This window comes from Mustela nigripes, chromosome 10, assembly GCF_022355385.1.
Source record: "Mustela nigripes isolate SB6536 chromosome 10, MUSNIG.SB6536, whole genome shotgun sequence".
In the NCBI taxonomy this organism is placed as follows: Eukaryota; Metazoa; Chordata; class Mammalia; order Carnivora; family Mustelidae; genus Mustela; species Mustela nigripes.
This window is the reverse complement of record NC_081566.1, coordinates 56114217-56129161: the sequence shown is the minus strand read 5'-3', so window position 1 is coordinate 56129161 and position 14945 is coordinate 56114217. Positions and strand designations below refer to the sequence as shown.

Below are 14945 nucleotides of genomic sequence, written 5' to 3'. Positions count from 1 at the left end.
TGTGGACTGTGGCTCAGCTTCTGATTTGCTGACAACCTGAACTAAATGGATACAGTGGTCAAAGCAGTATTAAAAATACTTTCTCAGAATGGGCACCATATGGTGAACTCCGCTGCCACCACTTTCCCAGTATGGTTCACCATATAAAGCTGGGAGAAGGAAGAACGCGAAATTCCTCACTACATCGTTCCTCAACCTTAGACCCACAAATGCCACACACTGTGCCTTATTACCCCCGAGACAGACAATTCCCTGTTGTTTTCTACTGCTGTCATCATCCACCGAAAGGACTGATTCGTCACTTCTCCCACACCACGTTCTAGAACATAACGGGCAACCGTAATGTCCTTTTTCATTTTAATTAAAAGATGAGATTTATTATAATGCAATCGTGATCATCATCACATCACATTTTTTTTTTTTTACAAAGTCTAGTCAGTAAATACCAACATCAGAATAATGGAGAGGTTTAAGAAGAGAGATTTCTGGATCTCACCCTAGAGAAACTGTGTATGAACAGAGTGCAACAGAGCAGGGCTTAGGGAGCATGAATGTGAAGTGATCTCTCAAGCTGGCTCATAAAGTCATTTGAGAATAAGTGAATAAACCGGACCTTGATTTATTAAATTGTTGAGTGCCAAAAATATGCCAAAAACTATGGGAGGAAATACAAGATATACAGAAATAATATTGGAGGTAGTCTCTGGCCTCAAAGTATTTTCAATTTAGTCAGGAAGAAAAACTTGACTCAGAGAATTCTAGAACAATGCTAGACTCTATTGTATAGAATAGTCTCCAGGGGCACCTGGGTGGCTCAGTGGGTTAAAGCCTCTGCCTTCGGTTCAGGTCATGATCCCAGGGTCCTGGGATCAAGCCCCGCATCAGGCTTTCTGCTCAGCAGGAAGATTGCTTCCCCCCACATCTCTGCCTGCCTCTCTGCCTACTTGTGATATCTCTCTCTCTCTCTCTCTCTGTCAAAAAAAAAAAAAAAAAAACTTAAAAAAAAAAAAAAAAAAAAAGAATAGTCTCCAAACTTTAGATCAAGTACCCTATCACTGAAAGTTTTAAGTATGGGTTACTATAGTAATACTGACTTAAATTATACATGTATTATATTAAAACACATGATACCAAAAAGATAAAATTTTTGGAAACATATATTTCAATGGTACAAACTTTTCAGTGATTAAACATTGTGCCATATTAATATATTTCTTGGTTTTTAATATCTTAGCTTAACAATTTGTGATACTGGGATCTGAAGGGCTGACAACAAATTCAGTTTATGTTGACACTTGACTTCAAGGACTGTATTCATATGTCCATCCATCCACCGTGTATACAAAAAGTTTTTTTATGAAAATCATGTTAGGGAGTACCTTCCTGAGGACAATCTGCAATTTTTGAAAACATCATCTTAATAACTTTAACAAATGGTTTCCAAAATCTACTAAGATTTTTGATCTAGAAAATTTATAAACAAGTTAGAAAGTTGTCCATATTTTTAAGTGTGCAGATGAGAAACCGAGAAATGACATGTAATTTAGGGTAGTAAAATCACATAAGTATGGATACTTCTGAACACCCATTTCCAAAACGTTTATTCCAATCTTTCTGTTGACTAGTATGCAAGATAATATGAAGGATTTTCCAAGATAAAACATACTTTAAAGTGTACTATTGGGCTTGAAGAGAAAATACAAGGGAAAAATAAGTAAACATTAAAAAAACTCCAGCTGAAAGCAACTACAAAACCCAGCACTGCCCTGGGGTCCAAATATTAACCTGTGGACTCACTACAAGGTTGGAGAATGTAAAACTCCTTCATTGACCTGGAACTCCTTTAGGATACTAGAATGTCATATGTCAGGGGATCCTGGCTAGCTCAGTCAGTAAAGTATGCAACTCTTGATCTTGGGGTTGTAAGTTTGAGCTCCATAGGGGGAGTAATTACTTAAAAATAAGTCTTTAAAAAAAAGTCCCAGGCCAGTAGGAGCAAAAACAAAGCCTCTCTAGAGGAAGTCATGCTCAATTCAGAGCCCCAAGTTTCACACAGATAAAAATCAGGCAAATATGAGTTCATCCCCAAAGAACAGCAAATACAGAAACAAAGAAGCCACAATAGATGAGAATCAACAGATACAAACACTAAAGCTGAAGCCCCAGGGACTTCATATAATGGAATTTCCAGACATAGGAAGTAAATAACTATATGTCAAATGTTTAAGGAAATGAAGGTGAAGTCACAAAAATAAACAAAAACCAAGAGACTATAAAATAGGCCAGACTGGTTTGAGAGAAAGAACTTACAACTTTTAGAAATAAAAAATGAAATGAAAAAATTCAACAATGTTAAAAGAGAAGAGTGTAGCATGCATCCAGTACACTGCTAGTTTCTGTCCATCTCAACACAGGGTGCTTGATGGGAACCAGCATTCGCTAGGTGCTGGGGTATGCTGAGAACAAAGCCAGCTAAGTGTGCTGCTCCTTCAGAGGAACCACAGTACACCAGACAGACACCAGAGGGAGCAAGAGATTACAGCTCCCAAAAAAAGAAAAAGAAAGAAAGAAAGAAAGGAAAACAAAACAGGAAATCCCTCTAATCAAGTATCTACATGAGCATGTCCAGAAAAGACACACCCACAAAAAAGGTTTGAGGACCTGAGAATCTCCAGCTGGACTGAGTGGTCACAATCTCTCCATGTATGAAGACAGCCTAGAAAGACTGAGAGAGGTAACCTTTTTTTTTTTAAATGTGTGGATACCAACAAAGAGTTATAAGGAATACAAAGGAACAGGGGAAATGGCCAATATAGGGAAGACAATACATCTCTAAAACCAGCCCTAAAGAAAGAGAGGTTATCTGTATTACCTGGCAAAGAATTCAAAATGACTGAAATAAAGATGCTCAATGACATCATGAAATGATACATGAGCAAAATGAGGATTTCAGCAAAGAAACCAAAAATACAAAAAACAACCAAACAAATTTTGGAGTTCAATTTAAGAAGGCAGTAATTCATTAGGGAGCTTCAAGGAAAGGCTTGATCAAACAGAAGAAAGAATGAGCAAATGTTAACATTTGTTTAAAGCTATCCAGTCAAAGGAAAAACAAAAACAACAACAACAAAGAAAGAAAGAAAGAAAGAAAGAAAGAAAGAAAGAAAGAAAGAAAATGAAGAAAGCCTAAGAAAGAAAGAAAGAAGAAAAAGAGTAAAGAAAGCCTAAGGGTATTATAGGTTACCACTAAAAAAACCAATATATGCATTATGGGAGTCTTAGGGAAAAAAAAGAGAAAGGGACAGAAAGTTTGTTTGTTTGTTTTTTAAATGAAAAGTTCCCAAATATGAGGAAAGAAATGGACATCCAGATTTCCAGATTCAAGAAACCCAAGAGAAGTTAAATAGGATGAATCCAAAACAGGATGAACTCAAAAAAGTCTGTACCCAAACACGTATTCAAATAGTCAAAGGTCAAAGACAGAGAATTTTGAAAGCTGCAAATATGCAATTTGTCATGTACAAATGAACCCTCATAAACTTTTTAGCAGATTTCTCAGCAGAGAACCTGTAGACCAGGAAAGAATGCAAATATTCAAACTGCTGGGGGACAGACTTGCCAGTCAAGAACACTATACCCAGCAAAACTATCCTTCAAAAATGAATAAAAGCTTTTACAGATAGACAAAAGCTGAGAGAGTTCTTCACCACTAAACCTGCCTTATAAGAAATGCTTAAGGGATCATTCAAGTTGAACAAAAAGACACTAAACAGTCACAGGCAAGCACACAAAAATACAAATTTCACTGGTAATGGGAAATACATGCACAAACACGGGATACTGTAGTAATGCAACAATGCTGTGCAAATCATTTTAATTCTGGCATATAAGTTAAAAAACAAAAATATTTACAAAACTATAACTATAAAATGTTAACGGATATACAACTCAAATGTAATCTGTGACAACAACAATATAGTGTGTAGGGAAGGAAAAAGTTAAAGCAGAATTTTTGTATGAGATCAAAGTTAAGATGCTATCAGCTTAAAACAGGTTGTTGTAAGTGTGGAATGTTCTATATAAGTCCCATAGTAACCACAAAGAAAATACCTGGAGAAGATACACAAAAGAAAATGAAAAAGAAATCAAAGTACGTCACTATAAAAAAAAAATCAACAAGACACTTAGACAGCAAGAGATATTAAGAAAGACAAAAGAGGGGCGCCAGGGTGGCTCAGTCGTTAGGCGTCTGCCTTCGGCTCAGGTCATGATCTCTGGGTCCTGGGATAAAGCCCCACATCGGGCTCCCTGATCAGCAGGAAGCCTGCTTCTCCCTCTCCCACTCCCCCTGCTTGTGTTTCCTCTCTTGCTGTCTCTCTCCCTCTCTGTGTCAAATAAATAAATAAAATCTTCAAAAAAAAAAAAAAAAGACAAAAGAACTATAAGACAGAAAAAAAGGGGAACATTATATAATGATAAAAAGGTCAACTGACCAGGAAAATATAACATTTAAAAATATTTAAAGACCCAAATCAGAGCACTTAAAATATATAAAGCAAACAATGACAGAATGGAAGGGAGAAATAGACATCAACATAGTTACAGTAGAAAATTTCACCACCCCATTTTCAATAGTGGGTAGAACATCCAGACAGTTAGCAAGAAGAAAACTGAAGACCTGAATAACACTACAGACTAAATGTTCCTAACAGACATATTTAGAACATTTCACTGAAAAGCAATAGAACACATTTTTATCAAAGGTACATAGATACTCTCCAGGATAGGGTGCATGTTAGGTCATAAAACAAATCTTACAAATTTAATAATGCTGAGATCATAAGAAGTATCTTATCCAAATTAATGGTATGCAACCAGAAATCAGTAACAGAAGAAAATTGGAAGACATGTGAAAATTAAGGAACATATTCTCGAATAACCACTGCATCAGGAAGAAATCAAAACAGAAATTAGAAAATATCTTGAGACAAATGAAAACAATATACAGTCCTCTGTCCTTCGGCAGTGGCAGCAGATTGTGCAGACATGGCCAAAATTAAGGCCACCTTTCCATCATGAAGACAGAGGAGCTGCTTAAACAGCTGTAAGACCTGAAGGTGGAGCTATGGCATCTGTGCGTCACCAAAGCAAAAGGCAGCATGGCTTCCAAGCTGTCTGAGATTTGAGCTATTCACAAATCCACTGCCCATGTTCTGTTATCAACCAGACTCAGAAAGAGAACCTCAGGAAATTTTACAAGGGTAAGAAGTACAAGCCCCTGGATCTGTGGCCCAAAAAGACATGTGCCATGTACCTCTGGCTGAACAAGAAAGATGAAAACCTGGAGACCAAGAGGCAGCAGTGGAAGGAGTGGCTATACCCTCTGCGGTAGTACCCAGTTAAGCCCTGAGAAGCAGCATCAGTAACACACGTGCACACACACACACACACTGTGGTGGGGAGGGTAGAAAGAAAAGAAAATATATCAAAACTTACAGGATGCAGCAAAAGCAGTACTAAGTGAGAAGTTCACAGTAATAAAAACTTACATTAAAAAAAAAATAACCCTCTCCCAAAATCCTCCTTAAGGAACTAGAAAAAAGAAAAACCTAAGCCTAAAATTAGCAGAAGGAAATTATAATAATGATTACAGTCGTAAAAAATGGAGAAGAGAAAAATAGAAAAAATTCAACAAAGAGTTGGTTTTTGAAAAAAATCAACAAATGAAAAAAATCTCTAGCTAGACTAAAAAAGAAAGAAGAACCAAATTAAGATCAGACATAAAAGAGGAAACATTAGAACTAGAAAGGATAGTTAAGAGACTACCTTATGTAATGATATGTGAACAAACTGGCATATTGGCACCTAGAAGAAATGGAGAAATTCCCATGAACATACTACCTACCAAGACTGAACAGTGAAGAAAAAGGAAATCTGAACAGATGCAGCAAGGAGATTGAATCAGTAATCAAAACCTTCCAACAAAGAAAAGCCCAGGACCAGATGTCTTTTGGATATATTCTACCAAACATTTAAAGAAGAATGGGGTGCCTGGGTGGTGCAGCCGGTTAAGTGTCTTCAGGTCAGGTTATGATCCCAGGTCCTAGGACCATCCCTCCCTGCTCAAAGGGGATCCTGCTTCTCCCTGTACCTCTGCAGCTCCCTCTGCTTGTGCTCCCTCTCTTTCTCTCTCTTTCAAATAAATAAATCTTAAAAAAAAAAAAAAAAAAAAAGAATAAACACCAATCCTTCTAAGACTTTTCCAAAACTTGGAGAAAGGAAACTAATTTTAGGCCAGCATTACTGAAATACCAAAACCAGAAACAGACACTATAAGAAAACCACAGCCAATAACCTTGATGAATATATGCAAAAATCCTAAATGAAGTATTAGCAAACCAAATTTAATAGCACATTAAAAGGATCATAAATGATGACCAAGCAGGATCTATCCCTAGGATACAAGGATGGTTCAACATAGGTAATCAATGTAATACACCAAATTAACAGAACAAATGATGAAAATCACATGATCATCTCCATTGCTGCAGATAATGCATCAATACCCTTTCATCATAAAAAACTCTCAACAGGGGCACCTGGGTGGCTCAGTCCATTAAGCATCTGCCTTTGGCTCAGGTCATGGTCCCAGGGTCCTGGGATTGAGCCCTGTGTCAGGCTCCCTGCTCAGTGAAGAGCCTGCTTCTCTCCCTCCCTCCATACTACCCAAAAAGATCTTCAGATCAACACAATACCTATCAACACCCCAATACCATTTTTTAAAAAATAGAAACAGAAAAAAAAAAAAATCTCAAAATTAACATGGAACCACAAGGACCCTGAATAAACAAAACAATCTTGAGAAAGAAGAACAAAGATGAAGGCTTCACACTTATGACTTCAAAGCACATTACGATGTTATAATAATCAAAACAGTATGGCACTGCTATAAAGACAGGCATATAGACTAATGGAATAGAATTGAGAGCCCAGAAATACATCTTTGTATATATGGTGAAATGATCTTAGATAAGAGTACCAAAACACTCAAGTGGGAGTAGTCTTTTCAATAAATGGTGTTGGGAAAACCAGATCTTCACATGCAGAAGAATGAAATTGGATCTTTTATCTTATAACATATACAAAAATGAATTCAAAATGTATTGAAGACTTCAATATAACACCTAAAACTGTAAAATTCTTTAAAGAAAACATAGGGCACAGCTTCATTACACTGATCTTGGCAATGACTTCCTGAATATACCATGAAAAACACAGGCAATCAAGGCAAAAAAGAAATAGACAGGTGGAACTACATGAAACTAAAAAGCTTCTGCACAGCAAAGACAACAATCCCCACAGTGAAAAGGGAACCCCTAGAATGGAAGAAAATACTTACACGCTATATATCTGAAAAGGGGTTAATATCCAAAATATTCTTACAACCCTGATTTTTAATGGACAAAGGACTTGAATAGACATTTCTCCAAAGAAGACACATAAATGGTCTACAGGCATATGAAAAGATGCTCAACATCACTAATTATCAGAGAAAGGCAAATCAAAAATCACAATGAGATTATTACTTCACACCAGTTAGCATGGCTATTATCAAAAAGCAAAGCAGACAATAATAAATGCTGACAAGGACGTGGAGAGATTGTAACCTATGTGCACTGCTGGCTTGAATGTAAAATGGTGCAGCCATTATGGAAGACAATATGATGGCCCCTCAAAAAATTGAAAATAGAACATATAATCTGGCAATCCACTTCCAGATATTTATTGAAAAGAACTGAAATCAGAACTTCAAAGAGAGTTTTGCAATCCCATGTTCATTGCAGCATTTTTCACAACAGTCAAGTTAAGAAAACATCTCAAATTCTGTCAACAGGTGAATGGATAAAGAAATATATTATATACATTCATTGGAGTATTTTTCTGCCATAAAAAGGGGGAAATTCTGTCATGCTTTATTATGGGTAAACCTTGAGGACATTACATTAAGTGAAATTAGCTCATCATAGAAAGGCTGATACTGCATGATTCCACTTAAATGAGAGATGTAATATAGTCAAACTTATAAAAAAGCCAAGAGTAGAATTGTGGTTGCCAGGGACTGGAGAAATAGGAAAATGGGAAGTGGCTATTCAATAGTATAAAGTTTTAGTCACGCAAGATGAAAAAGTTCTATAGATTTGCTACACAACATTGTGCCAATGACAATTAACAATAATGTCCTATGCACTTAGAATTCTTTTTGTTAAGAGAGCAGATTTCCTGTTATGTGTTTTTTATGACAATATAAATAAACTTAACAGAAGGATTAACAGTGATTTAAATACAGCTGAAGAGATTTAGCCAACTAAAAGATAAATCTAAACATTACATACCATAACTGTAGTGCAGATTATACTATATACTGCAGTACAGAGAAACAATGAAATAGAGGAAGAAATGAGAGTCCAAGACATATATATAGGATAGAATGAGAAATCTTAACATATCTAATCAGGGCACTGGAAACACTAGAGAGAACAGAGGTAAATTAATATTTAAAGAGAGAATGACTGATTGTAGAACTGATGAAAGATATAAATCCACAGATGATAAATTCAAACAAATCATGCAGCTTGTAGTATAGAGAGGAAATGAACTTGTGAAAACAATGAATGAGAAAGTAAAGCACATGGAGGGCTATGGTCTAACATAATCAAATCAGAATCCCCTAATGAACCTCTGAAGGAAGCAGAAACAAGGCAATTTTCAAAAAGATAATAGTTGGTAAGTATCTAGAACTGAAGAAAGATAGGAAATCACAAACATAGGAAGCAGGAAGGAAAAAAAAAAAAACAGGGGTACCTGGGTAGCTCAGTTAGTTAAGAGTCTAACTTTTGATTTCAGTTAAGGTCATGATCTCAAGGTTGTGAGATCAAGCCCTGCATGGAGCCCCACATTGGGCTCTGTGCTGGGTTTGGAGCCTGCTTAAGATTCTCTCTCTCCCTCCCCCTGCCTTTCCTCTTAAAAAAAGAAAGAAAGAAAGGGACAGAAAAAGAAAAAAAAAAAAAAAGAAATCCATACCTAAATGCACTGCAGTGACAGTCTAACACTTAAAAGAAAAACACACAATCTTGAAGAGACAGATGGAAAAGATCACCTACTTTTATTTAAAGGTTTATTTGTCAGAGAGAATGAAAGAGCACAAGCCAGGGGAGCTGCAGGCGGAGGAAGAAGCAGCCTCCTCACTGAGCTCCTTGCCTAATACGGGCCTCAATACCAGGACCCTGGAATCATGATCTAGAGCTGAAGGCAAAGGCATAACCAACTGAGCCACCCAGGCATCCTGAAAAGATTACCGACTTAATGGCAGATGACTTCTGAACAGAAACAATGGAAATCAGCAGACCATGGGATACTATCTTCAGAGCAATGAATGAAAGTAACTGTTGATTCTGAATTGAAGACTAAGCAAAACTATCACTGAATAATAAGGGGAAAATATATTTCAGATTTAAAGAAGAAAGTTTATCATTAACAATCCTTTATTAAAAGAACTTCAAAGGTGTTCATTGGGTAAATGGAAAGTGACCCCCAAAGGAAAGTCTGAGAAGGAAGAAGAAATGGTTAAAAAATAATAATCTGAAAACCATGTGGCTGATTCTAGCTTTATTCGAGGGAGGAGGCAAGCTTAGAGTCCCCCTACTCCTCCACCATCCACAATGTGTCTAATTGTAAACAACCTGGGCTTAAAACAGCAGCAGCAGAAGAATTCATAATAGCATTTTGGCCAGACAGGAATAGAAGGTAGAGATGTTTTTCTCACAATGGACTGTCCTGCACGCTCACTTTGGAGACCAGTAGTGCGCACTATACATTGACAGCTGTTCAGCTACCGCGGAGAGCAATCCTTGCTATAACCAATTCAGAATTTTTCTTAGAAAGATGAGCCATACCATAAAGGATTTATGAGTCAGGGATAAGGGGGAAAGAGCAGGGCACTCAGTGAAAACAGCAAAGGTTCAAAATAGAGATGAGCACAGCATAGCCCGTTCTTACTCTAATAATGTATTTTATATCATTTCATATATTCTTTTCAAATTTCTAAGACAAAAACAGAACAAACCAAAACAACACCTCCAAGACGCAATAGCACGAGTACAGCAACAGTGGAAGATGTCAGAGCTTACGACCTTGGGCAGGTCCCTTAACTTTCCGAAGGCGTATGCCTCTGTTGTAGTATGCAATACTTATCCTTCCCAGTATCACTAAGATATTTTGATGATAAATGAAAAAACTCAAAAGGGGAATGTTCCAGCCATGATGTCTTACCTATGACTGATTACCAGTCACTGTACTGGGTACTGGGGATACAGAATAAAGGGGCCAAAGTAAGTCAGCAATCAGAGCACAGTGTGGTAAGTACGGTGACCTCTGAGGCGTGCACTGGGGGGTGAGCAACCCAAAGCTCGTAGCAAAGGCATGCTTCTCTCCTGCCTTTTCACATCATTAACAATGATTCCGACAGGACAGACTACTGATGGTCATCACAGACACACTAAACACTTGGGATAGTCATCACAGTGAGTTTCGGATCTATCAAAACAATCACCTTCAAGAGTTTTATTATTAAAAGATTCAAAATAAATTTAACCAAAGCATCCCAAGAAGGAGTCAAATCATTTTTCTTCATACTAATTAAAATTCACCACAGAAGGCTAGTCTGGGCATTTTGGATCCATAAAAATCAGTATAATCAGAGTTTTCCTAAAACACGGGAAAACAATTTCTCTTGCTTCATTCCAAAGCACCTAAGAGTAATGGTTCCATATTATCTACATTCATGCTGGAACTCTCCAAGTATAACTTAAGAGAAGAAAAAAAAATATTTCAAATGCCCATTCTTTTTCTGAACTCTACACAACATAAAATCAAACACATTTTGCATAAATTAATTCAATGATCAGTGACATATCTTTCCTACTTTTTCTTTCCCTTTAAAAAAAAAAGATTTTATTAGTTTTGACAGAGAAAGAGTGCATGAGAAGGCAGAAGAAGGGGGAGCAGGCTCCCTCCTGTGCAGGGAGCAGATGTGAAACTTGATCCCAGGACCCTGGGGTCATGACCTGAGCTGCAGGCAGATGCTTAACCGACTGAGCCACCCAGGCACCCCTTTTTACTCTCTCTACTTCACTATGAAGTGTTTAGTGCATTAAAAGTTCATCATTGGTTGTTCTGGGTATTTGGCCAATTCAGGCCTATCAATGCACAAATCCTTCATCTAAGAAAACTCCTGAAAAAGTGCACACAGAATGTTCTGGAAAAAACAAAAAAAAGGCAATTCCTTCTCTTTCTACTATATACCTATAGTAGTAATAGGAGATCAGTGCTGTTAACACTCCTCTTTTGAATTTCTTAATTTATCCTCAACACACACTAGTCACATATATAGGGTAGATATTACATACTCCCAAGAACACAAAGTCCAAATACATTCACATATGACTAAACAAAATTTCATATTAGCTGCAAATGACAATAAAATACAAGGATGGTTTTTAAAATTGCCATATGTGTTTAAATTAAAACATTTCTAGCAGTGGTAGAATGTTTTTAGTTATTTCCTTAATATTCCAAAGGACTTGAAGTCTTTATGGTCATATGAATATAAATTTCCCCAGCTATTTAAAAAAATGTGTCACTTTAACTGAAAACGACTACAAACAAATGTACGTTTTGCTTGTCATACTGGCTTCAATATATTAGCTAACAAGCAGGTTTGTTCTTTATTTCACTGATAGGAGATAAGAATGCATTATGACATTTACTACTAACCAGAGAATAGAGAGAAATACCAACAATGATTTAACAGCCGTCTCTGGTGGTCCCTTTGATAAACGCCTACAGTACTTACAAACCAATTTAGCCTTATTTACACAGTTTTCTTCTGTACACTATTTGTTTGGGATTATATTCATTTTTCCTGTAAGCTCCTTGAGGGGAGAGGCCTTATCTTAAATAATGCATCTGTATCCCAACCAGCTCAAAACCAAAGCTGCGCGCACATTTACTGATAAATGAACAGCCACAGTGTAATAGACATTTTCCACAAATTGGGAGATGTTAGGCAATTAGGAGAAAATTAGAATTGGATAAAGTCGACTACATGAAGGAATAGTCAGGTTCAACACAAGGACAGGGGACAAGATCATAAAAGTCACTTTGAAATAACATGTTCGGGACCAGAGCAAATGACTTTATACAGCATAATTATTTTCAGAAGGTACAACAGCATTTATCACACGATTATTGCTTAGCTTAAAAATCCACTGGGGTGGGGGTGGGTGGGTCTTACATGTGATGCTGTATTTTGTACTATTCCTTGATGCATGTTCCTATAATGATCTCATATCCTTGAAAAGTACCTTATTCATGCAAGTATGGAGAGAGCTATACTATTCAAAATCCAAAATAAAATAAAAACAATGTATTTTTCCACCCACTCTAGGTTAACACACAGCGTGTGGCTAATAAAAACAGAGGTCATCGTCTGTCTTACTTTTCATTCACTGAAATGACACACTGAATGACAGGAATCTTTTTAGAGTTCCTGCTAGAAGCATTCAGTTTCAGAACTTGACTTTAGGATCACCTTTAACCAAATTTTTCATCGTTTCCCCTGACCTTCCTTTAATCTCCCAATTAAATCATGCATCAATTCTGTTCTTTTAAAATGCCGGTTACAACGCAAAATGAAGTTACTCTCATTTCTGCCAGCAGCAGCCTCACACTGTTTACCATGTTCAGTGCACGATACTAGGGAGGACAAAAGCACACTCTGAAATACCTTCTCAGCTTTTTCAAACAATAGTCTCTTACTAGAATTTCTTCTCCTTTCACGTAATTCTATTAAGTTTCTGTGCTCCCCTGGTCTCCCAAGATTAAAGAATCTGTTTATTCCAGCCGCCAACACTTCAGAGGTGAGCTCCTATCTTCTCCCTCATCCCTTTTGTGTAAGAACACCAAAGCGCTCATATTTTATTTTCCCATCCTTATGACCGAGGGCTTGGGACTCCAAGACTGGAATCTGAGTTCACTAAACACCTAGACAACTGCCCAGAGAGATCTGGGCAGCCCACTAAACTTGGTACCCTCAGCCCCTTAAAAGCCAGACAGAAAACCAGCCAAGGCCCTATTTACAAGCCATGAAGGTTAAAAACAAAAACAAAAAACAAACAAACAAAACCCACAAAATCAAAACAAACAAACAAACAAACAAAAAGAGGGGAAAAAACCCAAAACAAAACCCATTTCCACAAAGAAGCTCACACACACACACACACACACACACACACACACAGTACTCTTTCAGAAGGTGGGAATACAAATTGATCAGGTCCTTTTGGTTTTCAAGAGTTTAAACACCAGGGACCTCCGCATCCAGATAAAAACTCCTGAGGGCAATTTGATCAAAGACACAGAAAATCCTTCCTTCAAAGAAATGCACCGTGTGACACTCCAAGAAGGAGGAGAGAGATTTAAAGTAAAACCTGCCCTGCACGATCACCACTGACTCCAGGCAGAGGACGAACAGCCGCCGGCTTCCTCCGGCTTTTCAACGTTTTGCCGTAACCCCAGGGCCACCGAGGCCGTCCGGGGAATTCTCGCGCTCATCCCTCCCGAGGAGTCTCTGGGCGGCAGGAACTCGTCCCCACACACGCGCGCGCACGCACACACACACACACACACACACACACACACACACATCCATCTCTACTACCACTGCCCCCTCCATTCCCACCTTCCCCCTGCGGTGCCCACGACCCAAAATGGGACGCGGTGTCACAAAAAGCCAAGTCATGGGGCCATGCAGGGGGGTGGGGGTGCAGAGGGCTGAAAGGGCCAGAGGAGCGAGGGGGGAAGCGGAGGTAGTCGCCGGCTCGCCCGCGGCCGCCCGGGTGGGGACACGGCATGCCGAGGGCCAGAGACAGCACTCGGGGATGCCCACTCTGCCCTGGCCGCTGCCTCCCCGCCCTCCGTGCGCCCACCCTCCCCGGGGGGACCACCCCGAGGACAGGGCTCCCCGTACAGCCCCCGCCCTCGCCCTGCGGGGGAAAGCGGCGAAATGGGGCTGCAATGAAAAAGGGGGCTGAGCGGCGGGCGAGGGGCTCGCCGGCTCCAGGTGGAGACCGAGCCGCGGCGGCCGCTCGGGGGATCGAGGGGAGGGGGGCGGCGGCCCGGCGGAGGGCGAAGCGGGGGTCGGCCCAGGGTCTCGCCCCCGCCGCTCCCGGGGGAGGCTCGGGTTACTCACGTTCTCCGTGTCCCGCTCGTTCACCGTCGGCAATGGCGTCCGGGCCGACATTTTGTGCGGGCGGCGGGGTCGGGCCGGGGTCTCGCCGGCCGGGCTGGGGTGCGGGCCCGGGGGCGAGCGGAAGGGGGTGCGGGCGCGGGGCCGGGCCGGGCCGAGCGGCTCCCGCAGGCCGCGGGGCGGTGCAACAAGCGGCCCCGGCGGGGCGAGGGGGAGGAGGACGCGGAGGAAGGGGAGGGGGAGCCGCTTCCCGCGGCGGCGCCGGCGGGGGACGCGGGCAGGAGCGAGGGCGGGCTCCGGGCGAGGGCGGTTGCCCGGCGCGGGCCGGGCGGCGAGGCCGGCGGGATGCGGCGCCGAGGGGAGGGGTGGGGGGGGGGGGGGAGGGGGGGGAAGGGGGGCGGGGGGGGGGGGTGGGGGGCGGGGGCGGCCGGGCCCCGCTAGGCTGCCCGGGCCATGGCTGAAGGTGAGCTCGCCCCGCAAATCACTGCCCGGCTCGTCCCGGCGAGCGCGGCTCGGGCCCGGGAGCCGCGGCCCTGACAGCGCCGTCCGCGCCGCGCCCCGCGCCCCGCCTCAGGTGTGCGGCGCCGCCCGGCCGAGCCGCAGCCACGCGCCCGGGGCCCAGCGGCGGCGGCGCCCCGGC

At 40.8% G+C, this 14945-nt stretch overlaps 1 protein-coding gene across 3 annotated transcripts in view; it reads right to left on the bottom strand.

Moving 5' to 3' along the window:
• Positions 1 to 14440, bottom strand: part of MARK1 (microtubule affinity regulating kinase 1) — a 110041-nt gene extending 95601 nt beyond the window's left edge. For all 3 annotated transcript variants that reach the window (XM_059413369.1, XM_059413370.1, XM_059413371.1), the window contains exon 1: positions 14309 to 14440. In XM_059413369.1, the coding sequence (XP_059269352.1) occupies positions 14309 to 14359 (51 nt within the window). In that variant the 5' untranslated portion in view covers positions 14360 to 14440. The remainder of the gene's footprint in view (positions 1 to 14308) is intronic.
• Between the last annotated feature and the right edge of the window lie 505 nt (positions 14441 to 14945).